At 42.2% G+C, this 23129-nt stretch overlaps 2 protein-coding genes across 4 annotated transcripts in view; one reads left to right on the top strand and one right to left on the bottom strand.

Annotated features, from left to right (window-relative positions):
* Positions 1-23129, bottom strand: part of ATG10 (autophagy related 10) — a 292933-nt gene that overhangs the window by 9254 nt on the left and 260550 nt on the right. For 2 of the 3 annotated variants that reach the window (XM_005209716.5, XM_059888478.1), the window contains 2 exons: positions 22441-22556; positions 662-22122 (listed from right to left, as the gene is read on the bottom strand). In XM_005209716.5, coding sequence (XP_005209773.1) covers positions 22085-22122; positions 22441-22556 — 154 coding nt within the window. In that variant the 3' untranslated portion in view covers positions 662-22084. 3 annotated transcript variants of the gene reach the window in all.
* Positions 1091-2873, top strand: RPS23 (ribosomal protein S23). Its single transcript, NM_001034690.2, is given in 4 exon segments — positions 1091-1125; positions 1577-1736; positions 2335-2455; positions 2574-2873. Coding segments are annotated over 4 exon segments (432 nt in total). The 5' UTR covers positions 1091-1121; the 3' UTR covers positions 2721-2873.

Below are 23129 nucleotides of genomic sequence, written 5' to 3'. Positions count from 1 at the left end.
TATCTCTTCCCTGATCCCTCAGCTCTTAAAAAGTTCCAGCCTCATTCTATACTTAGAGGATCCCTCTTCTTAGAAGACTTTACCCATATACCTATTTAGACGGCTGTCTTTCTTTAGCATCTCAGCTCAAATGTAATCTCCAGAGACAACTTCTAACACCCCCTACCCAGAGCAGCCACCTGCCTCAATCACTGAACCAGGTGCATTTTCTCCATAGTACTTATCAATATGTAAAAGTATCTTTTTATGTTTAAGTACACATATTTTGTCCTCTCATACCTAGAATATAAACTTTCTAAGAGCAGAAACCTTAATTATTTTGTTAACTGTTACATCACCAAGTGCCTGGAACAGCAGGCAGGATCTAAGACATTTTTATAAAGAGTTGTGATATGAACCAACATCCCAGAGAGCTTTGTTTTCTTTCTTATGGTAAGAAGTGGATTTATTTAGAGAGAAACACGCTCCACAGAATGTGGGGCATCTCAGAATATGACAGGCTCCAGAAAACTTTTATATCTATTTCACTCTCCAGGACAAGCGAGTTCACCGAAAGAATCAAGGTTCCACAACTAAAACAGCAGCTTTGGTTTGGTCTCTCACTAAGAGTGAGCTTTTAAATACTACATCACCTTGCTTCACTAAATGTTTTTCAATTTACCGTGCTTCTTGTTGAGTAGGAGTTAAGGGTCTTCTGAGGTCGAATTTTCCGAACTACAAGCACAAGGTGCCCACCCCACCACACGCAGTCGCCCTGGGCCTCTCACTCAGCGCCTCAGAGCCCGCCCCGCGCGTTTGCTCAGAGCGCCTGCGCCGGGCGCCGGGCTCATGCAAAGGCTTCTGGGATTGGTAGTCGCGGTTCCCTCCGTCCGCGGTATTCGCATAAAAAGAAATAAACCATAGCGAACATTAGATATTCCCGAATCGCACACAAATTAGATAAGACGCAGATTCTGGAAAGTGGTGCAGGCTTGTCGCTTTGTACCGAGGGGCGGCAGCCGGGATCAGGCGCGGCGCAGACAGCCTCAAGGGCCCTCGGATGGGCGGGGCTTGCTCGCGGGGGCTTGTGGCTCCTTCCTGCGCTTCCTCTCTCTTTCGCTCAGGCCCGTGGCGCCGGTAGGATGGGTGAGTTGTCTCCTCTGCTGGGCAGAGTGGGCTGCACGTACAGCTTGGGGTTTCGGGGACCGGCGGGAAGATAGGAAACAGAGCGGTGAGGGAGAGCCATGGGAAGGGCCGGTGGGAAGCGCCGGGGGAGCGCCGCTGCTGCAGCCACATGGCCCGGCGGGAAAGGGGCCTGGGCGTCGCAGAGCCGGAGTTAAGAGGGGAGCCGGAGCGCCGCAGCTTCCCCCGAGCGATGGCGCGGGGCTTCGTCCCTCTGAGAAAGTGTAGCCGTTGGAGCACTTGTTTCCACGTCTTAGTTGATTCAAGGGGAACTTTGTGGTTTGGCCCATGGGGCAAGGTATGATGTCAGAGCCTACCAGCCGGTAGTCTAGGTGAGGCTAGTACTTGAGATAATGTGGGGAAAAAAAAACGTGGGTGATTTTACTGGGGAATCTAAGGTGATTGTGATTTTTAGGCAAGTGTCGCGGTCTTCGTACTGCCAGGAAGCTCCGTAGCCACCGACGAGACCAGAAGTGGCATGATAAGCAGTACAAGAAAGCCCATCTGGGCACAGCCCTGAAGGCCAACCCTTTTGGCGGCGCTTCTCACGCTAAGGGAATTGTGCTGGAAAAAGTGTAAGTGAAAGTCCATTGTTGGCTCCTTCATGGTTTTAGTATGGTAACTCGGGATAAATGCACTTAAAGATTGATGTAACTTCTAGGTTTTTGTGTGTCCACGTTTTTTTGGAACGTTAGATAAGCCCGGAAGATTTTTAAGCATTTAATACTACTTTAGAAGGAATTGGGGTGACATCGGAGGAAAGTAACCATTAACAAGGGACATTCTGAGAGCTTGACAAAACATGGAGAGAAGTTACTTGCCTAATGTTATACAGCTAAGATTGAGCCACATGGATTTGCCAACACTCAACTGTTTTTTGACTTTACCAAAGGATAATTTTGTGTGGCCCCATCAAATGTAATGAGGATTTGAATCCATTATTTCTAGCTCTAGCTCTTGGTTCATGTTTTATCGCTGTAAAGAGGCCATAAGTTTGCCCTGATGTTAGTCTGATGAATTTAACACTAAAGGAAAACTTAGCTGTAAGTTAGGGATTTAAGATTATGTTGAAAACGTAGGAATACTACAGTTTCTAATAAGCTTTGTACTTCATGAAGTAAAATGTGTCCCTTTTCAGAAAGCCAAGTCACTCTTGTGCTGTTTATGTTTCAGAGGAGTTGAAGCCAAACAGCCAAATTCTGCCATCAGGAAGTGTGTCAGGGTTCAGCTAATCAAGAATGGCAAAAAGATCACTGCTTTTGTTCCCAATGATGGTTGCTTGAATTTTATTGAGGTGAGTGTTTTAGTTATCTTCTATTTTTAGGGGAGTTTCCCACAGTTGTTTATAGGATGGATGGGTGTTTTGGGTGATTGCCACTTACACCAGAAGTAAACTGTTGGTTTTATTCCAGGAAAATGATGAAGTTCTGGTTGCTGGATTTGGTCGCAAAGGTCATGCTGTTGGTGACATTCCTGGAGTCCGCTTTAAGGTTGTCAAAGTAGCCAATGTCTCTCTTTTGGCTTTATACAAAGGCAAGAAGGAAAGACCAAGATCATAAATTTTGATGATGAAAGCACGATAGTAATAAATTTTCTTATACCAAAAATACGTTGTGTCCTATTTTCCTTACCCAAGAAAAACTGTTATTTCTAGAGTAAATGGGATTCATAAAATTTTTTTCTCTGTGGAATAAACCATATTAGTTAAAGCTGAAATAAATGTACAGTATGTTGAGAAAACTCAAAAGAGTTGCTAGTAGGAATCATTTTGAAATCTTGAGAAACATTGGATCTTACCTCCTTAAGGATCCAATATCGTATATACTATACCCAGGTTACTCTCTGCTCTTAGTGATTTCATTTTACCTAAAGGCCATCAACATGTTGTAATTGAGTTTACAGTAGCAAAACTTAGGCACGATGTAGTAGGTAGGTGTTAATGTGTATGCCAAGCAGATTAAGGCAGAGGGGGAAAGTAAGGGAGACCAGTTAAGGTCTAGGTTTTATGTGTCTTGAGCTTGTCACTAAAGTAGATTTTTGATCTTGAGATTTACTTTGAGGCACACTAATGGAAGTGTCTAGGTAGAAATGGTCTAGATGGCTTACATTTTGATAATTGAAGCTTAGATGTTAGTTGGGTACATAGGGATCCCCTGCCCACAGATTGCTTTCAAAATTTCCATAGGAAGAAAGGATATATCTAAAACTTACTAGCCTTACAAAATCTGTGGTCTGAAGAAATGCTTTTGGCAACATCAGGTATAAGTTAATTTGTTCTCTCGTCAAAGTCTAGTGTTAGGTTATGTTTTGGATATTTGGGCTTCCCTTGTGGCTCAGCTGGTAAAGAATCCACCTGCAATATGGGAGATCTGGGTTCCATCCCTGGGTTGGGAAGATCCCCTGGAGAAGAGAAAGGCTACCCACTCCAGTTTTCTTGCCTACAGAATTCCATGGACTGGTATAGCCCATGGGGTCACAAAGAGTCGGACACAACTGAGCGACTTTCAGGATATTTGGAAAATGGAGATTTTAGGCTTTCTATCTTTAGATCAAGAACAGAATCCTTACTGTGGCATAGGAGACCCTGTTGTGTTTTCTGCCTGCTTAGCATCACTGACCTCTTACTTGCTCAAACCTGCATTCCCCATCTATCTTCAGGAAGCATCTAGTAGGTTGCCTGCTACTCCTCCGAACACAAACCACTGATCCCAGATTCACATTTGTGCTTACACTTGTCACAACTGTGTGATTGTCTTTCCACGAGGGTTCAGTTCAGTCGCTCAGTCCTGTCCAACTCTGCAACCCCATGGAATGCAGCACGCCAGGCCTCCCTGTCCACCAACTCTTGGAGCTTACCCAAACTTCCCATCCAGCCATCTCATCCTCTCTCATCCCCTTCTGCCATCTGTCTTTCCCAGCATCGGCGGTCTTTTCCAGTGAGTCAGTTCTTCCTATCAGGTGGCCACAAGTATTGGAGTTTCAGCTCCAGCATCGGTCCTTCCAATGAATATTCAGGACCAGTTTCCTTTAGGATTGACTGATTTGATAGCCTTGGAGTCCAGGGAACTCTCAAGAGTCTTCTAACCCTAACCAAACACCACAGTTCAAAAGCGTCAATTCTTCGGTGCTCAGCTTTCTTTATAGTCCAACTCTCACATCCATACAGGACTACTGGAAAAACCGTAGCTTTGACTAGACAGACCTTTGTTGCAAAGTAATGTCTGCTTTTTAAGATGCTGCCTAGGTTGGTCATAACTTTTCTTCCAAGGAGCAAGCATCTTTTAATTTCATGGCTGCAGTCACCATCTGCTGTGATTCTGGAGCCCCCCCAAAAAAGTCTGTGTTGCCACTGTTTCCCCGTTTGTTTGCCATGAAGTGATGGGACTGGATGCCATGATCTTAGTTTTCTGAACATTGAGTTTTAAGCCTAATTTTTCACTCTCCTCTTTTAACTTTCAAGAGGCTCTTTAGTTCTTTTTCACTTTCTGCCATAAGGGTGGTGTCATCTGCGAATCTGAGGTTATAGATATTTCTCCTGGCAATCTAGATTCCAGCTTGCACTTCAGCCCAGCATTTCGCATGATATACTCTGCATATAAGTTAATAAGCAGGGTGACAGTATACAGCCTTGACATTCTCCTTTCCCAATTTGGAACCAGTCTGTTGTTCCATGTCCAGTTCTAACTTGCTTCTTGACCTGCATACATATTTCTCAGGAGGCAGGTAAGGTGGTCTGGTATTCCCATCTGTTGAAGAATTTTCCACAATTTGTTGTGATCCACACAAAGGCTTTGGCATAGTCAATAAAGCAGAAGTAGATGTTTTTTCTGGAACTCTCTTGCTTTTTTGATGATCCAACTGGATGTTGGCAATTTGATCTCTGGTTCCTCTGCCTTTTCTACATCCAGCTTGAACATCTGGAAGTTCATGGTTCATGTACTGCTGAAGCCTGGCTTGGAGAATTTTAAGCATTTCTTTGCTAGCATGTGAGATGAGTGCAGTTGTGCAGTAGTTTGAACATTCTTTGGGATTGGAATGAAAGACGGTAGAGACGGTATTTTTTAATTGAAATTAACATAAGATGTACATGTTAATTTGTCTGCCTGCAATTCAGGAGACCTGGGTTCCATCCCTGGGTCAGAAGGATCCCCTGGAGAAGGGAATGGCAACCCAGGAACCTGGTGAGCAACAGTCCATGGGGTTACCAAGAGTTGGATACGACTGAGTGACTAACACAGACAGTTCATGGTTGCCATTCCAGCTCTTTGTAGCGCCTCCAATTGCAGTCACTGGTTAAAAACCATTCCTAAAAGCTGACCATATGCTTCTGGATGGGTGTAACTGATCCAAACCAGAAGCCCCTGGGCCTCACTCACCTGGACTAAAAGGAGGCTGTGGAGGGCCCTGTGGTTTCACCCCAGGACTCAGTCCTAGGAATATGTAAGAGGGCGTGGCTCTGCCAGCAGGAAGCTGTACTCCAGCGGGGTGTGCAGAAATGTGGAGGAGTCAGGGGATGAAGGCCTAGAGGAACAGACAAGCACCTCCTCCAGCATCTAGCTCACACAGCCCTGAGAAGTTAAGATGAACAAGCTTGGATGGAGTTAAGATACCCTGCAATGGAGGCTCGTGCTTGTCTCCTGGGTGCCCCAGGATGCCCTGTCCTGTGACAACTGACTGACCCATAAATCCACACAGGTGCCTCGGACCCAAATGTTTGATCTTGATGTGAGTTCTCTTTGCCTCCTGTGTAGTCCCACCATCCCACCCCTTAGTCCCCCAGCACCTTGTGATCAAAGCCCCTTCATTCTTGGATCCTCTTGAACCTGACCCTCCTGTAAGGAGAGAAATGAGGCACTAACCTTGGGTGCATATTTTAAACAATCCCAGCAGCTCTTGGTGACTCCACGGACTATACAGTCCATGCAGTTCTCCAGGCCAGAATACTAGAGTGGGTAGCCTTTCCTTTTTTTCCAGCAGATCTTCCCAACCCAGGAATCAAACCGGGGTCCCCTGCATTGCAGGTAGATTCCTTACCAGCTGAGCTACCAGGGAAGCCCTTGGTAGAAATAGAAAAGTTAATTCTAAAATTTATATGGAAAGGCACTGGACTAGCTAAAACAACATTGAAAATGAATAACAATGAAGGAATCACAAACTGGTTTTAAGACTTAGTTTGTAGCTACAGAACTCAAGAGAGTTTGATCTTGGAGGAGGGACAGACACAGATCAGTAAACTAGGAGAATGAGTAGACATACAGATATGACCAACTGATTTTTGACAGAGATACAACAGCACTTTTAAGTGGTGGACAGACAATATTTTCAGTATATGGGTGGTGGACTTTGATTAGCAAGAAAGTGGACTTACACCTAAATTTCCCACCTTACACAAAAATTAACTCAAAATGGATCATATATCTGAATATAAGAAAGCTATAAAAACTTTAGAAGGCAGAACAGTTTCATGACAGGCTTAGGTGAAGAGTTGTACAACATTATACCAAAAGCACATTCCAGAAGAATAAAACATAATTTGGTCTTCATCAAAATTAAAATATTTTGTTCTGTGAAATACCTTGTTAAAAGGATGAAAGAAACTATAGCCTGGGAAAAATATTTGCAAATCATATACCCAATAAAAGACTTGTATCCAAAATATATGAAGAACTTGCTAATCTCAAAGTAAGAAAACAATCCTATTGCAAAATGGGTGAATGAACAAACACTTCACTGAAGAGATGACAAGCACATGAAAAGATTAATATCATCTGCCATTAGAAAATGTAAATTAAAAACATGAGATATCAGAATACAAGTACCAAATGTCTAAAGTAAAAAAAATACCAAGGACTGGCAAGCAACTGGATTGTTGGTAGGACTCTGAAATGGTAGTACTCTAGCAAATTTTGGCAATTTCTTAGAAAGTTAACATACAGTTGCTGCTGCTGCTGCTACTAAGTCGCTTCAGTCGTGTCCGACTGTGCAACCCCATAGACGGCAGCCCACCAGGCTCCCCCGGCCCTGGGATTCTCCAGGCAAGAACACTGGAGTGGGTTGCCATTTCCTTCTCCAATGCATGAAGGTGAAAAGTGAAAGTGAAGTCGCTCAGTCGTGTCCGACTCTGAGCGACCCCATGGACTGCAGCCTTCCAGGCTCCTCTGCCCATGGGATTTTCCAGGCAAGAGGAGTGAAGTGGGGTGCCATCGCCTGCTTTTGTTAGGTCCAAAAAATTTCTGTCCTTTATTGAGCTCATCTTTGCATGAAATATTGCCTTGGTATCTCTAATTTTCTTGAAGAGATCTCTGGTCTTTCCCATTCTATTGTTTTCCTCTATTTCTTTGCACTGATCACTGAGGAAGGCTTTCTTATCTTTCCTTGCTATTCTTTGGAACTCTGCATTCACATGGATATATCTTTCCTTTTCTCCTTTGCCTTTTCACAGCTATTTGTAAGGCCTCCTCAGACAGCCATTTTGCTTTTTTGCATTTCTTTTTCTTGGGGATGGTCTTGATCCCTGTCTCCTGTACAATGTCACGAACCTCCATCCATAGTTCATCAGGCACTCTATTAGACCTAGTCCCTTAAATCTATTTCTTATTTCCACTGTTAATTGTAAGGGATTTGATTTAGGTCATACCTGAATGGTCTAGTGGTTTTCCCTACTTTCTTCAATTTAATTCTGAATTTGGCAATAAGGAGTTCGACCCCATGGACTGCAGCCTACCAGGCTCCTCCATCCATGGGATTTTCCAGGCAAGAGTACTGGAGTGGGGTGCCATTGCCTTCTCCGTCTTTGAATCTAGTGGTATGCTAAGTACAAAAAGCCAGTCTCAAAAGGTTACATACATATTGTATCATTTCATTTATATAAACTTCTTGAAATGACAAAATTACAGCAATAAAGAAGAGATGGGTGGTTGCCATGGATGAATGATGGGGGTAGAGTCAAACTATAAAGGGTGGCAGAAGGGAATGTGTGTGTGTGTTGATGGAACAGCTCTGTGTCCTGATTGTGGAGGTGTTCACACAAATCAATACTTGGGATGGAATTTCATAGTCCCCCAAAAGTATACATAAAAATTGATGAAATGCAAGTAAGTTCTGTAATTTAGTTAATACTATTGTAATGTCAATGTTACTGGTTTTGAAAATACACCCTTGGTTATCAAATATGCTATTAAGCTGAATTTGGGTGAAGTATACAAACTATTCTTTTTTTGCAACTTCTTGTGATTCTCAGTTACAAATTAAAATGTTTAAAAATTGTGAATAAGTAATTACTTAACTTTTGTTTCCCCTTATATTTGGTTAGCAAACTCCAAACAAATCAGAAACTGTTAATGGAAAAAGAATCTGGAGACCACGTAATCCTGTGGTCCCCAAATCCAGGACATCAGAGTCCCTAAGGCATTTGTTAGACTGTACAAATACCCCTGGTCTTCTGGGAAACAATCTTTACGGTATTTCTAGGAAAACTTGTCTTATTGACCAGCTGTCAGGCATTCTTTATGAAGCCAAGGGTGCTTTCCTCACTTACGGGGATACCACTGCTGTATTTCAGCCACCTCATAAGTCAGAAGCCCAAAAAAGATAGCTGTTAAGTATTTTTGAAACATTTTTTCCAAGTAATCAGTATAGCTGAAACCAGAAACAGTCTATCCTTTAAGATATTCCTATTGGAGATGCACCTCACAGCAAAATAATAAAGACTGCCTTACAGGTGGCTGCTTAGCAAATTGTGGAATAAATGTATACTGGGTATTTAATAAGAGTTTTAGTTGTATGCCTTATGAAAGGAAGGGGACAGTACGACACAATTGGTAACTGGGTCATACTACGTGTGTTTATAAGGAAATGTTGAAACACCAGTGTCAACTGGTAGTCTTCAAAAAACATTTAAACTGTATTAGGGAAATAATACTTGAAACATAAGTTTTTTTCCTTTTATTTTTTGATAGAGTTGAGAGACATGTTTTTTTCCTTTTATTTTTTGATAGAGTTGAGAGACAGTTTATGGTCTTATATTTCCATATAAACTGTGTTAGACTGTGTTATATTTCCATATAAACTGTGTTAAAACACCAGTTACTGATGGTCTTCAAAAAAAATTTAAACTGTATTAGGGAAATAATACTTGAAACATTAGTTTTTTTGCTTTTATTTTTCGATGGAGTTGAGAGACAGTTCTAAATTGACAGCTATGAAAATTTGAATGTGTGTCTATATATGAATTTTCTGTGTTTCATTCAAGGTTAATGTCTTCATTTCGTTATAATAATCATGCTGTGGATAACATTCTTGGATTCTGTTTCAAGATTGTCAAAGTAGCTAACATTTCTTTATTGGTTTTACATAAAGTTGAGAAAAGAGACTAAGATCATAAATTACCATATTATAATAAAATTCACTAACAGCTACGTGTATAATCTTTATTCTAACCTATAAAATCTGTTTAAATGGATCTTGCAAGTATTAACTCACAATTCTTATGATATTATACTTGAGGGGATAGACTTGGCAGGTTGTACTAAGCATTCTTGGTTTCTAGCACAATTTCTATCCACATTATTTGGTAAAATGACGTTATGTTTATTAGTATGTGAGGAAAAGAAGTGGGCTTTTTAAAGCGTATTGTCATGGTAATATCACCACAGGAGTTTTCAAGCAAAGTATTAAAACATCTAACAGTTGAATGTTTTTAAGCATACATTGTCTCATGGGGAAAATCATTTTTACAGTGATCATTTGAAGGAACCCAGTAACACTTTCACTTTTTTCCAGAAGTGACAGATAACCAGTATTTCCAAATAAGCACACGAACGGTTGCCATTTCATTCAGACTGTCATTTAAGCCTTCTTCAAAATGAGGAAGCCATACAGCCCTTAGAGCTTGAGCCAGGCTTGTGGAGCATCACTGACCTCCCCTGCTTCCCAGAGGCCCTGAAGCTTTCAAAGAGCAATTCTGACGCTAAGGAGAGCTCCTCCTGTATGAGGGAGAGGACAAAACTGTGGCCCCAGATCACTCTTCAGATAGACCCTCCAGTCAGAAGTGTCAGCTTCCTCCACACATTCCTACCAGCAATCTGCTAACTTGTGGTAATAAATTATCAACATGAATTGTCTGATCTACTCACAGTGTAGGAGTTCATTTGTTTAGCTTTCTAAACCTCTTTCACTGGAGTTAACTGGCAGCAGAACAATGGGTCATATTACCTAGCTGGGTTAAAAGTGTAGGACATGCTGAGCATACCCATATTTTCAAAGTTGAGTCTAGCTGCTGATAAATATAATGCTTCCATAACACTTTATCAACCAGCAAATGTTTAAAACTGTACAATAGTGGGCAGAGTGAGCCACATTCTAAGTAATTTTTTTTATGCCAATCACAGCTGAGAACAGTTGAGGGAAGTCTTTCTTGTTGAAACACATTTTGTCCATTAACACCTGCTTTGGAACTGACATGAAATAGATGTTTTGTCACATCTTTCTCCCCCCAACAGCTTTGTGAATTTGTTTATCCAGTTTATGAGAAGATCTGTCATCTCTGGAGAAGGAAATGGCAGCCTACTCCAAGCAAACCCAATTCTTGCCTGGAAAATCCATGGACAAAGGAGCCTGGCAGGCTACAGTCCATGGGGTCGCAAAGAGTCAGACATGATGAGCAACTGAGCCTGTTGTTTCTATATAGTCTGACAGCTTCCGGTATTCTGTTTTTGTGTGAGTTTGCAGGTAAATTGGACCATACTGCCTCTCCTTTGCTTCCCAACAGATTTCAAGTATTTCCTTAGAATTTCAGTTCCAGTATATACAATAGTTGACTGTGTTCATTCTATATTTTACACATTTTCTTATGTTTATGATTAGGTAGTTTTTTCCTCCTTGTCACATTATCCTTCTTCCTCCTGCCCATGACATAACATAGGGGTGTGTGTGTGTGTGTGTGTAACAGAAGAAAGCAATTGTGAATGAGATTTATTGACCAAGAATCTTGATCTTGGATTAGATTTCAGTGGGTCTAGAAACCTCCTGAAGCTGTATGCAAAATTTTCTGATATAAATATGTATATGAGCGTATGCATACATATACACATATACACCCACACATAAATATTTTTCTGAAAAGGAGATCTATACATTTTTTCAGATTTTTTGAAGTGGTTTATTCCCAAGAAACCAACTACTGTTTAAGCTTTATAGCAATTGTTACATAATTTTCCAATTTACTCACAGCTGAGAACAGTTGTGAGAGGTTGCCTGTGGTCTGACATGATTTATGGAATGTCCCCAGTATGGGGAGGATCTGTGGATGCACGATCCAGGCTGCACACCCTGCGACCTGCACATTTCATATTAGCTCTGATGGCACCAGCTAATGTAAGCATGGAGCAGTGAGTCATTTTAAATTAAAGCTACCCAATGTTGCTGGTAAATGCAGAATCAGAGAGTATTAGGACTTCTCCGATGTTCCAGTGGTTAAGACTCTGCACTGCCAATGTTGGGGGCCTGGGTTCGATCCCTGGTCAAGTAAACTAAGATCCTACATGCCGTGCAGCGTGACCAAAAGAAAAAAAAAAGATACCCGGGAATAAAAGCAGAGGACCAAAAACCCAAAGGCACTTCAGCACCTAAGACTGATGTAAAACTTGACAGGACAGATCAAATAAAAAATGTGCAGTTTTTAAAAAAACAAATTGACACATCTGTCTTTGCTTTAAAATATTAAAGCAAATATAAAATTTTTTTAAAGGGTTAAATGAAGCAAATAGGGCAAATCTTGGTAATTGCTGATTCTGATTGATAGGTATGTTAAAATTCATTGTAATATCTTCTTTACTTTTGGGTATGGATGAAATTTCCCATAATAATTTTTAATGACATACACGTCCTAATTGTTTAATTGCCACAGTCTCTGGTCGTACTAGAATCAGTACAGTCAGCTCTTATAGGGGCAAAATGAAGACGTGGAGCAATCACGTGGTCGGTACAGAAGTGATCAACTAACGCTAGCAGCACTGAGAAACACAGAATACATCAGGAAGAAGCAAAGCTGAGAATCCATGCATTGCAAGACTAGTTGAGAAAAATGATCAGTTCAATAATAAAAAGCACAGTAAACTAAAATAATTTTCAAAGATTTTAGGAAATGGTAAAACACAGACTGCTTTGGGGAATGTAAATTGGTATAGCCTTATTAGGCTTCCCTACCACTCAGACGGTAAAGCATCCACCCGCAATGCGGGAGACCTGGGTTCAATCCCTGGATCAGGAAGATCCCCTGGAGAAGAAATGGCAACCACTCCAGTATTCCTGCCTGGAAAATTCCAAGGAGGAATTTCTTGCCTGGTAGGCTACAGTCCATGGGGTCACAAAGAGTCAGACATGACTGAGCGACTTCACTTTCACTTTACTGGTAAAACAGAGTAACAACATGAATCAAAAACCTTAAGACATTCCACATTTTTTGATCCCTTCATTCCTTCAGTAACAGTGTAACCCAAAGAAACAGAATATGAGCAGCTATTTCTGCACACATATCTTACCTTACATTTGGAAGCTCTGGAGGGGAGGGGAAGCTTGGGATGCCCTACTGAACCCTGTAACCCTAGCAGAGGTCCTGACCATTCAGGAAATAAGTGCTCAATGAATGCAATTTAAATAAACAGTGAAGAATTAGGAACAACCTAAAAGCCCTAAAATTATTTGTCATATTTTGATATGAAAGAAATATTACTTGTTTTTTCAAAGAACATTAAATGACATGGGGAAAACGTTGCACATGAAATGATAAGTGGGAGAAATCAGGATATAAAACCATATACAGAATGATCATAATTAAATATATTTAACTAGTGCAAGAAAATATATCAATATTTTAATTGTAATATCCCTGGGTGATAAACACAAGTATGTTTTAAATTTTCTCCTTCAAATTTTTCTGCAACTTCCAAATTATCCATAAAAACTAAATTTTTTTTTTTTAATGAATGTTTAGTTTTGCATTTCTGGATACGTAAGTGTCCACTGCAATACAAAAAGAGCCCAGGTCTTCTTCAATCATTTCCAATCCAAGGTCCCACTCTCCACCTCTGAGGTACCCCTCTTACAAGTTTGGTGAGTGTCCTTCTACACCATTTTAATGTTTTTAGATACACAGAGTATATATGTACTACAGAACATGTGTGGTGTTAGTGTATTTTTGATATAGTGTTAAGTTGCATGCCTAGTTAGCATCTAGTTTTTGTCTTCTGTTTTAATGCAACAATCCATGGAAATTGCCCATTTTGATATATGGAGATGAATTCACTCTACTTAACTACTGTACACTGTGTGTGTGTGCTAAGTCGCTCAGTCTTGTCTGACTCTTTGGGACCCTATGGATTGTAGCCTGCCAGGCTCCTCTTTAGGACTCTATGTACTGTAGCCTGCCAGGCTCTTCTGCCCATGGAATTCTCCAGGCTACTGGAGTATTCAAGGATACTGGAGTGGGTTGCCATGCTCTCCTCCAGGGGACATTCCTGATCCAGGATTGAACCTGTGTCTCTTACATCTCCTGTATTGGCAGGCGGGTTCTTTACCCCTAGCGCCACCTGAGAAGCCCCACTGTACACTATCACATTTTATTTAACCATTTCCCTATCAATATGCAGGAAAGGGGACTTCTTGAGTGGCCCAGCAGTTAAGACTTCACCTTCCAATGCAGGGGGTGCGGGTTCAATCCCTGGTCGGGGAGCTAAGATCCCACATGCCTCGCCCTCCTCCCCCAAAAGGAGTGAATTTGTTTTAAAAAAACAAAAACAAGATAAAATATTCAGGAAAGGGCTTGGGTAGAATCTGCTCTCTGAATCTGAATCTGCTGAAGGAAAGGGCTGCAAAAACCTCATCCCACTCTGCTGCTGGTAACAAGGGAAAGAAACCTCAAAGGACAGAGTGGGTAGTAGTTCCCAGGAGCAAAGCAGATCCAGTCCTCAGCGTCTGCATGAAGGGCGCCATGCGAAGCTTCCCCCGGGCACAGTGGTCACCCACACACACAACCATTCCACAAATACTTATGGAGTACCATGGGCTTTCCTGATGGGCTCAGGTGGTAAAGAACCTGCCTGCAATGCAGGAGACATGGATTCGATCCCTGGGTTGGGGAGATTCCCCTGGAGTAGGAAATGGCAACCCACTCCAGTACTCTTGCCTGGAGAATCCCCATGGACAGAGGAGCCTGGTGGGCTACAGTTCATAGGGGTGCAAAGAGTCAGACATAAAGTGACTTAGCACGCATGCACCATACTAGGGCTTCTCCAGTGGCTCAGGGGTAAGGAATCCCATGGCAATGCAGCAGACATGGCAGAAGCTGTGGGTTCGATCCCTCGGTTGGCCACATTCCCTGGAGAAGGAAATGGCAACCCACTCCAGTGTTCTTGCCTGGGAAATCCCATCAGTGACTAAACAACCACCACCACCATACTAAGCCCTGAAGATCTGGCATGCACATGTAAATACCAATGCACCAAACACTGTCAATATACTGAACTATGATTTTCTGTTAAGCCTGCTTTAATGTCTGTCTCATAGTTGTAACTATGAGATTGTATGGTATTTGAAAAGCTTTAAAGTAACCCCAGAAGTCATCACCTAGCCACAGATTTTATTTATTTTCATGTAAAGTTTATGTGAATGTACAGATACATGTGCGTTTCTAGTTTGCGTTAGTAATTTACAAAATGGGACTTGGTGATCTCTAAAATCATTTTTCAGCTCTGTCTAGAATACAAGGTATTTGCAATAGGGCCATTTTATCACTAGATGTCGCTATTGACAACACAAAAGTTAAAAAAAGCAAGAGCTTTACAGAACTGCTTTAAAGAACACACTATGAAATATCAATAACCTCAGATATGCAGATGACACCACCCTTACGGCAGAAAGTGAAGAGGAACTAAAGAGCCTCTTGATGAAAGTGAAAGAGGAGAGTGAAAAAGTTGGCTTAAAGCTCAACATTCAGAAAACGAAGATCATGGCATCTGGTCCCATCACTTCATGGGAAGTAGATGGGGAAACAGTGGAAACAGTGTCAGACTTTATTCTGGGGGGCTCCAAAGTCACTGCAGATGGTGATTGAAGCCATGAAATTAAAAGACACTTACTCTTTGGAAGGAAAGTTATAATCAACCTAGATAGCATATTCAAAAGCAGAGACATTACTTTGCCAACAAAGTTCCGTCTAGTCAAGGCTATGGTTTTTCCAGTGGTCATGTATGGATGTGAGAGTTGGACTGTGAAGAAAGCTGAGCGCTGAAGAATTGATGCTTTTGAACTGTGGTGTTGGAGAAGACTCTTGAGAGTCCCTTGGACTGCAAGGAGATCCAACCAGTCCATTCTGAAGGAGATCAGTCCTGGGTGTTCTTTGGAAGGAATGATGCTAAAGCTGAAACTCCAGTACTTTGGCCACCTCATGCAAAGAACTGACTCATTGGAAAAGACTCTGATGCTGGGAGGGACTGGGGGCAGGAGGAGAAGGGGATGACAGAGGATGAGATGGCTGGATGGCATCACCGACTCGATGGACAGGAGTTTGAGTGAACTCCAGGAGTTGGTGATGGACAGGGAGGCCTGCTGCTGAGTCACTTCAGTCGTGTCCGACTCTGTGCGACCCCGTAGACGGCAGCCCACCAGGATGCCCCGTCCCTGGGATTCTCCAGGCAAGAACACTGGAGTGGGTTGCCATTTCCTTCTCCAATGCATGAGAGCGAAAAGTGAAAGTGAAGTCACTCAGTCGTGTCCATCCCTCAGCGACCCCATGGACTGCAGCCTTCCAGGCTCCTCCATCCATGGGATTCTCCAGGCAGAAGTACTGAGGTGGGGTGCCTGGCGTGCTGCAATTCATGGGGTTACAAAGAGTCAGACACTACTGAGCGACTGAACTGAACTGATGAAATTTAAGATTTAAAAATGTGAAAGCACTTTTACAGACAAATCCTATAAAAATCTATAAGGGACCCTTCAGGAACCTACGTGCATATCAAAGTAGTGCCCATGGCATCATACCCCAGTGCCATGGGCAAGCTAATAGTTAAGTATTTACTATACCTGCTGCGATTCATGGGGTCGCAAAGAGTCGGACACGACTGAGCAACTGAACTGAACTGAACTGAACTGATACCTTCTAAAGCAACTTTTAGCAACTTACAGATCAGCCGTATAAGAAGGGAAGCAGAGGTCTTAGAATTAGAAGGGAGCTTATTTGTCCACAAATTTTCAAATAAAATCTCCAGTCTGCTCCCTGGAGTTACAGCTATATTTACATCAAAACTAGCACACACACACACACAAGCACAGATTTTCTACGCATCTAGTTGAAATCAAAGTTCACAAAACAGTGATACCCTCACTGTGTGTAATGTACTTTTTCTCCATGTATTTGTGAAATAATAAAAAATATATATTAGTCTCTGCCCTCAGGATCCTGGCACAGATCTTCTAAAATTCTTGAAATTTCCCAAGTGGTGAAAGTTTGAAGAGCATCTTTTGTCCCAATATTTGGTCTCTGCCGCAGTTCCTGACACAGGGCTCCTAAATGTCTTGGAATTTCCTAGGTGATAGGAGTGGCTTTGTGCTAATGGTTGACTCTTGGTTGAATAGCTTCAGGAAGGGAGCTTCTTGATTACCAGGAAGACCAAGCCCTAATTAAAAGCTTGGAACTTTCAGCCCCACCATCCATCATCTGGGAAAGGGAAAAGGGCTAGAAGTGGAGTTAATGATTGATCATGCTTATGTGATGTAGCCTCCACAAAAATTCCAAAGGTTCATGGTTCAGAGAGCTTCCAGGTTGGTGAACACATCTATATATGGCAAGAGGGTGGTGCACCCCAGCTCCATGGGGACAGGAATTCCTACACTTGGAATCCTGCTGGACCTCACCTGAGCAGCTTTTCATCTGTATCCTTGATTATGTTTTGTTATATAACAAACTGATAAGGATAAGTGTTTTCGTGAGCACTGTGAGTCATTACAGCAAATTATTGAAACCCAAGGAGGAAGTCATGGGAACCCTGACATATAGCTGGTCAGTTAGAAATATAGGTGACAATCTGGGACTTGCAACTGTCTCAAGTGGGGCAGTTTTGTGAGACTGAACATTTAACCTGGAGGAGCTGTTACTAACTTATGGTAGATGGTATGAAAACTGAACCGAAATGGAGAACACGTAGCTGGTGTTGCAGACATGTCCGATGTGTGGAAAACCCACATCTAGTGTCAGATGTGCTGTGAGTCTGATAGTATTGTGACAGTAAAGGAAACACAGGGACTGCTTTTTTTTGACATATTCTGTTTCATAAAAAATACTGGTCATAAACCAATAAACTGGTTTTACTTGATCTAATACCCTTCTTTCCATTTAATATGTTAGGAAGCAGAGGCTCAGAGAGGTGCAGTGAGTTGCCCCCAGTAACACAGTAAGCCAGAACTCAAACTTTTCAGGATACTGGCAGGTTTTGCTTTGAAAGGTGTTAGGCAAAAATCAAAGATCATCCTTGACATATTCCTAGCCCTTTCCGCACTCTTGTATCTTCTAAAGTCTGTGGGCCAGTACCTGCTGGTGAAAAATCTGACAAAGTGTACGTGTGATTAGTCATTTTAAAAATACAAGTACTTTTATAAATACAAATGTGATTACTTTAACTGCTCTACTTGAATTCCCTCAGCAGCTCTTTGTGGTTTTCAGGCCAAATACAAATCATCGGTGTGTCAATAAAGGCTCCTCCAGACCTGGCCCCAGTCCTGCTTGCCAGGTCTCTCTTTACCACTTCCCCACATGTACCTTCAAGGTCTTTCTTTCCTCCATTCTTGACCTGGCTAAATCGTAAGTTTTTCACAACTCTACTTATATCCTTTTTCTGCGAATCTTCCAGAGGCTTGCTTTCCACACCTCTGCCACAGCCTGCATCCTACCATCCCTGCGTCGCCCTCGTTTGTCTTCTCCACTGGACTGGGCATTCGTCTGAGCCGAGTCAAGGCTCTGCATTTGCTACCCTGTCACCTAGCCTAGGGCTCAGCACATAAGAGGAATTCAGTAAGTATCTGCCCAAGCGAATATCCGCATATTCTTAAATTTCAATCCCCCCAAAACTCCAACTCACTGGAGTATCAGCTCTCTGAATTATGTAAAAGCTAGTTTTGACAATGCAGATCTCCATTTCCTAATACACTGAGAGTATTAAGAAAAACTTAAACTGTGGAAAATTCTGAAAGAGATGGAAATACCAGAGCACCTGACCTGCCTCTTGAGAAACCTGTATGCAGGTCAGGAAGCAACAGTTAGAACTGGACATGGAACAACAGCCTGGTTCCAAATAGGAAAAGGAATACATGAAGGCTGTATATTGTCACCCTGCTTATTTAACTTCTATGCAGAGTACATCATGAGAAACGCTGGACTGGAAGAAGCACAAGCTAGAATCAAGATTGCCAGGAGAAATATCAATAACCTCAGATATGCAGATGACACCACCCTTATGGCAGAAAATGAAGAGGGACTAAAAAGCCTCTTGATGAAAGTGAAAGTGGAGAGTGAAAAAGTTGGCTTAAAGCTCAACATTCAGAAAACGAAGATCATGGCATCTGGTCCCTTCACTTCATGGCAAATAGATGGGGAAACAGTGGAAACAGTGTCAGACTTTATTTTTCTGGGTTCCAAAATCACTGCAGATGGTGACTGCAGCCATGAAATTAAAAGACACTTACTCCTTGGAGACCAACCTAGATAGCATATTCAAAAGCAGAGACATTACTTTGCCAACAAAGGTCCGTCTAGTCAAGGCTATGGTTTTTCCAGTGGTCATGTATGGATGTGAGAGTTGGACTGTGAAGAAAGCTGAGCGCTGAAGAACTGATGCTTTTGAACTGTGGTGTTGGAAAAGACTCTTGAGAGTCCCTTGGACTGCAAGGAGATCCAACCAGTCCATTCTGAAGGAGATCAGCCCTGGGATTTCTTTGGAAGGAATGATGCTGAAGCTGAAACTCCAGTACTTTGGCCACCTCATGTGAAGAGTTGACTCAGTGGAAAAGACTCTGATGCTGGGAGGGACTGGGGGCAGGAGGAGAAGGGGACGACAGAGGATGAGATGGCTGGATAGCATCACTGACTCGATGGATGTGAGTCTGAGTGAACTCCGGGAGTTGGTGATGGACAGGGAGGCCTGGCGTGCTGCGATTCGTGGGGTGGCAAAGAGTCGGACACGACTGAGCGACTGAACTGAACTGATACCTATCCAGGGAGAAATGGATGCAAAAACTCACTTCTGATTTTTTTTTCCCTCTTTATCTTACACATTTTGGATGCAGTGTGGTAGTTTCTTTTTCTTTTTTTGTAATCTGTAGCTTGTAGGCTAGTACCTGATGATCAGCACAGCCTCTTGCCCTTCAATGGTCACTCAAAGAAAAAGCCCACCTACTTGGGTCCCCAGACTGACAGCATGCCCTGGATCACCTACAGGGCAGATAGCAACTCTTCTGTGCATGCCATTTTACAACATACCCCCCAAAATTGGCTCAGTAAGTTACTTACTATCCATCAATCAGAGTGAAAAGGAGACAATTACAAGCTTCTATGACTAAGTACAGTGATAGCAAAGGAGGAAGTCCCCCAGTGGGGGCTTTTGGGGTCAGACATGGTTTTGTAAAGAGTGAATCACATGGAGCAGGTTGAGAATCGGGTAGAAATATGGGGAAGGAAGCACTTCCAGGTGGGAACCAGCATAAGCAATGGTCAGACAGGCTATGGGCAGAGAAGGCGTGCCTGATCACCTGCCTGGGAAGGAGTCAGGCCAGAACTGAGGTGGGAGGGAGCAGGTATGATGCCTCAATAGGCTGATTATCCCCTGTTCACATGACTCCACAAGGCACTGAGTTGGTTACAAAGCACATTAGACATACTTACCATTTTGATCTTTGTGCCCTTGTTAGGTGAGTGGGGTTGATACTATGGACTTTAAAAAAGAAGTGGTAACAGACTAAAAGAGATTAAGAAAATTAGCTCAAGCAGTGCAGCTAGTAGCAAACCAACCTCACCATTCAGCTCTCTAGAATTCTCCCAATTTCATAGACCCAAGAGTTGGGTGGGCCTCACAAGTCACATGGCTGAGCTTCCTCATGGTGCATATGAAGAATGTGAGGATCAGAGAGGTGAAAGGGGTTTACTAAGATTACACAGAAGTGGAGTTTAGGAGACTGGCTTGCAGCAGCTGTAACCAGTCTTGTTGCTGACTGAAGGAGCTCTGCCTTCATATTAGCTGGACAGGAAACCCTTAGGGAAAAAATTCTCATATTACAGAGAAAGAACTGTTACTTTGACAAAACATTTTTCTAATTTTATGACTGTTGGGATAACAGTCTGTTATTTTACTGCATTCTTTTAAAAAAGGTAATTTTTATCAACCAAAAATTAAAAGTTTAAGTGAAAAAATTCTGAAAAGAAATAGAACTGCTTGAGGAGAAGGACCTGAGGAGGGTGGTCTCCACAACCTTAGAGGAGCTCTTCAGAACTTTTTTCTGCCAGTGATGAATTTTCAGATCTTTATCAGAGAAAAAACATTTTAAATTAAAAAAAAAAAAAAAAAGAAACTACACACTGCTCCCAAGCTGACAGACTACTATCACCTCAGAATCTGTTCACAAAGGACAACTAATATTTCCAGATGAGTACATCATCCACAGGACACATTATTACATTTTTTTTTTTTTTTTACCCCAGAAATGACATGGCTTGAGAAATGACTTGCTAAGAAATCTGTGTTTACATTAGGGAGAGTGGGGAGGAAAAATCCCTTGCAGAAGTTGAAAAGATGTTAAGTGGTAAATACCAAAATGCCCAGCAAGCATGTAAGCAGGCTCTCATACCAGCATGAATATGTGCAGCTCAGCGTTTTAAAATTTACTTTTAGCTTTTCCAGCAATTTGAATTAACCCCTTCTCTACTTCTGCTCCCTGCCTGAGAGTGCAGCCCTTAACCTAGAGACTAGTGGGGATGGCAGGGCCTCTGTGATTCGCCAGCAGATAATCCCCTCATGCTAACTGCTCCCCGAAAGTGGGCTGCCTCTCCAGGTGCCTCCTAGACTCCTTGCTAGCCAGTCTCTTGGGTGAGACCTGGACAATGTTAGGAAGTAAGTCTAGCTTGAAGTCCAGTTATGTGCACAGAACTGGAAAAGGCCTATTGGGAGACCAAAACAATACAAATAAATGCAGCTCAAAAGTTACATCCAGAGCAGAACTTCTTCAGGAGCAGGTACCTCAGAATCACCTGGAGGGGCAGTTCCAGCAGGTGGCAGTGCCTGTAGTTGAGAAAGATCCTCAAATGACTCTAAAGTGTGTCCCTCACTGACAGGCACTAATCTAGTTGCTCTAAAGAGGTGATTATGTTTTTCTCTTAGTTTAAGACCTAGCAAGTTAAAAGGAAAAACGAAACAGCAACCCCAAACCAAACTTTACAGGGTTCATCTTCATACCTTACTGACTATTAAACTTATTGACAGATTAGTGAATGACAATCAATTATAAGAAAGGTGACCATTTAATGAATAGTTGCTTAATACTTTCCCATACTTTCTCACACACTAAGGCTCTCATGTGTTTCTCACAACGACCTTATGAGGTATCTTGTTATTCTCAAATCAAAGATGAAGAGAATGAGCCTCAGAGACATCAGAGAAGAACCTGGAAGTGCCCTGATGATGTCATTGTTTCTATTACTGAGCTAGAGCCCTTTTTGGCTATTTTTAGTAATTTGTGTCTTTGCAGTGTTTCTTCTAAACATAGAGCATATCAGTTGCTGCAGACATTTACTTCCAAGGGGAAAAAAATCCACGTCAGAGTCTCGGTGAGCTGAAATCTCACACCATATTGGCCCCATTAAAACCAGGGCCAGCCGCATAAACTCTCAGTGTTCTTCTAAGCTTTTTCGCTCAATAGAAGAATCTGAAGAACAAGAACAAAAGCCAAGAAAATGAAAGAAGGTTAACTGAGCAGTAAAGACTTGTTTCAAGAATATAAATTCTAAAATAAAACCACTCAGCTCTGTGGTTGGGTGAGTGTTACTATAGGAAAGTCAAGAGCTTCCTAAATGAGTGGACGCTGGTTGGTTGGAAAACTAGACAAACAAGTCAGCGTCCAGTCTGTCGGAGATGAAAGCCGACTTAATAAATGCTGGGGCCAGCAGGGGCGACATAGCCAAATGCAAAAGAGGCTCCAGGATCTTTGCAACAGGAAACGTGGAGCGCAGGCTTCTCTTTTTACCTTGTCCATCGACGTTGCCTTCATCCTGAGAGGCTGCTGTGGCGTAACTCAGAGGAAGATTCAGCCCAACAGCTGGCCCTACCATGCTCAGCCACGACGTGATGTAGTTGACATTCCTGGGAAGTAAGTGAAACACAGAAAACTCTGTTTCCATTGTGCTTGTTTGAGTGGTAGAAAATCATTTACTAACAATCAGAGAAATGAGGCTTTCTTCAAAGAAGTGTGCTGGTCACTTGGAATCTCAGCATTTCCCAATGCCAATCTGTTGCTTGACAGGGACTTGGGGGCCAAAGAGGCTGAGGAGCCCCCACTAAAGCAGCTTAAGGGAGGGGGGGTCAAGGCACTGATGCTCTTGACTTTCCTCAATGATTCCAGTTTGACCCAGCTGACAGCATTAGCTAAGGTAGCAGAGTACAGTGGTGAAGAGTATGGCTCGGAGGCAAGAGTGCCTGGGTTCCCACCCCAGGTTCCACCACTCAACAAGATATGTGACCTTGGTTATTTAGGCCCTCTGTACGTTAGCCTCCTCCTCTGTAAACCAGGTAAAATAATAGTACTTAGCTCACAGGGGTGTTATAGAAATCCAGTGTGTTAATATATCTGAAATACTTAGAACAATGCCTAGAACACAGTAAAAAAATTCAATAAATGTTAGCCATTATTATTATGACAAAGAATATTTCTTTTTT

This window comes from Bos taurus, chromosome 7 (genome assembly GCF_002263795.3).
Source record: "Bos taurus isolate L1 Dominette 01449 registration number 42190680 breed Hereford chromosome 7, ARS-UCD2.0, whole genome shotgun sequence".
In the NCBI taxonomy this organism is placed as follows: Eukaryota; Metazoa; Chordata; class Mammalia; order Artiodactyla; family Bovidae; genus Bos; species Bos taurus.
This window is presented reverse-complemented; position numbering and strand designations above follow the sequence as displayed.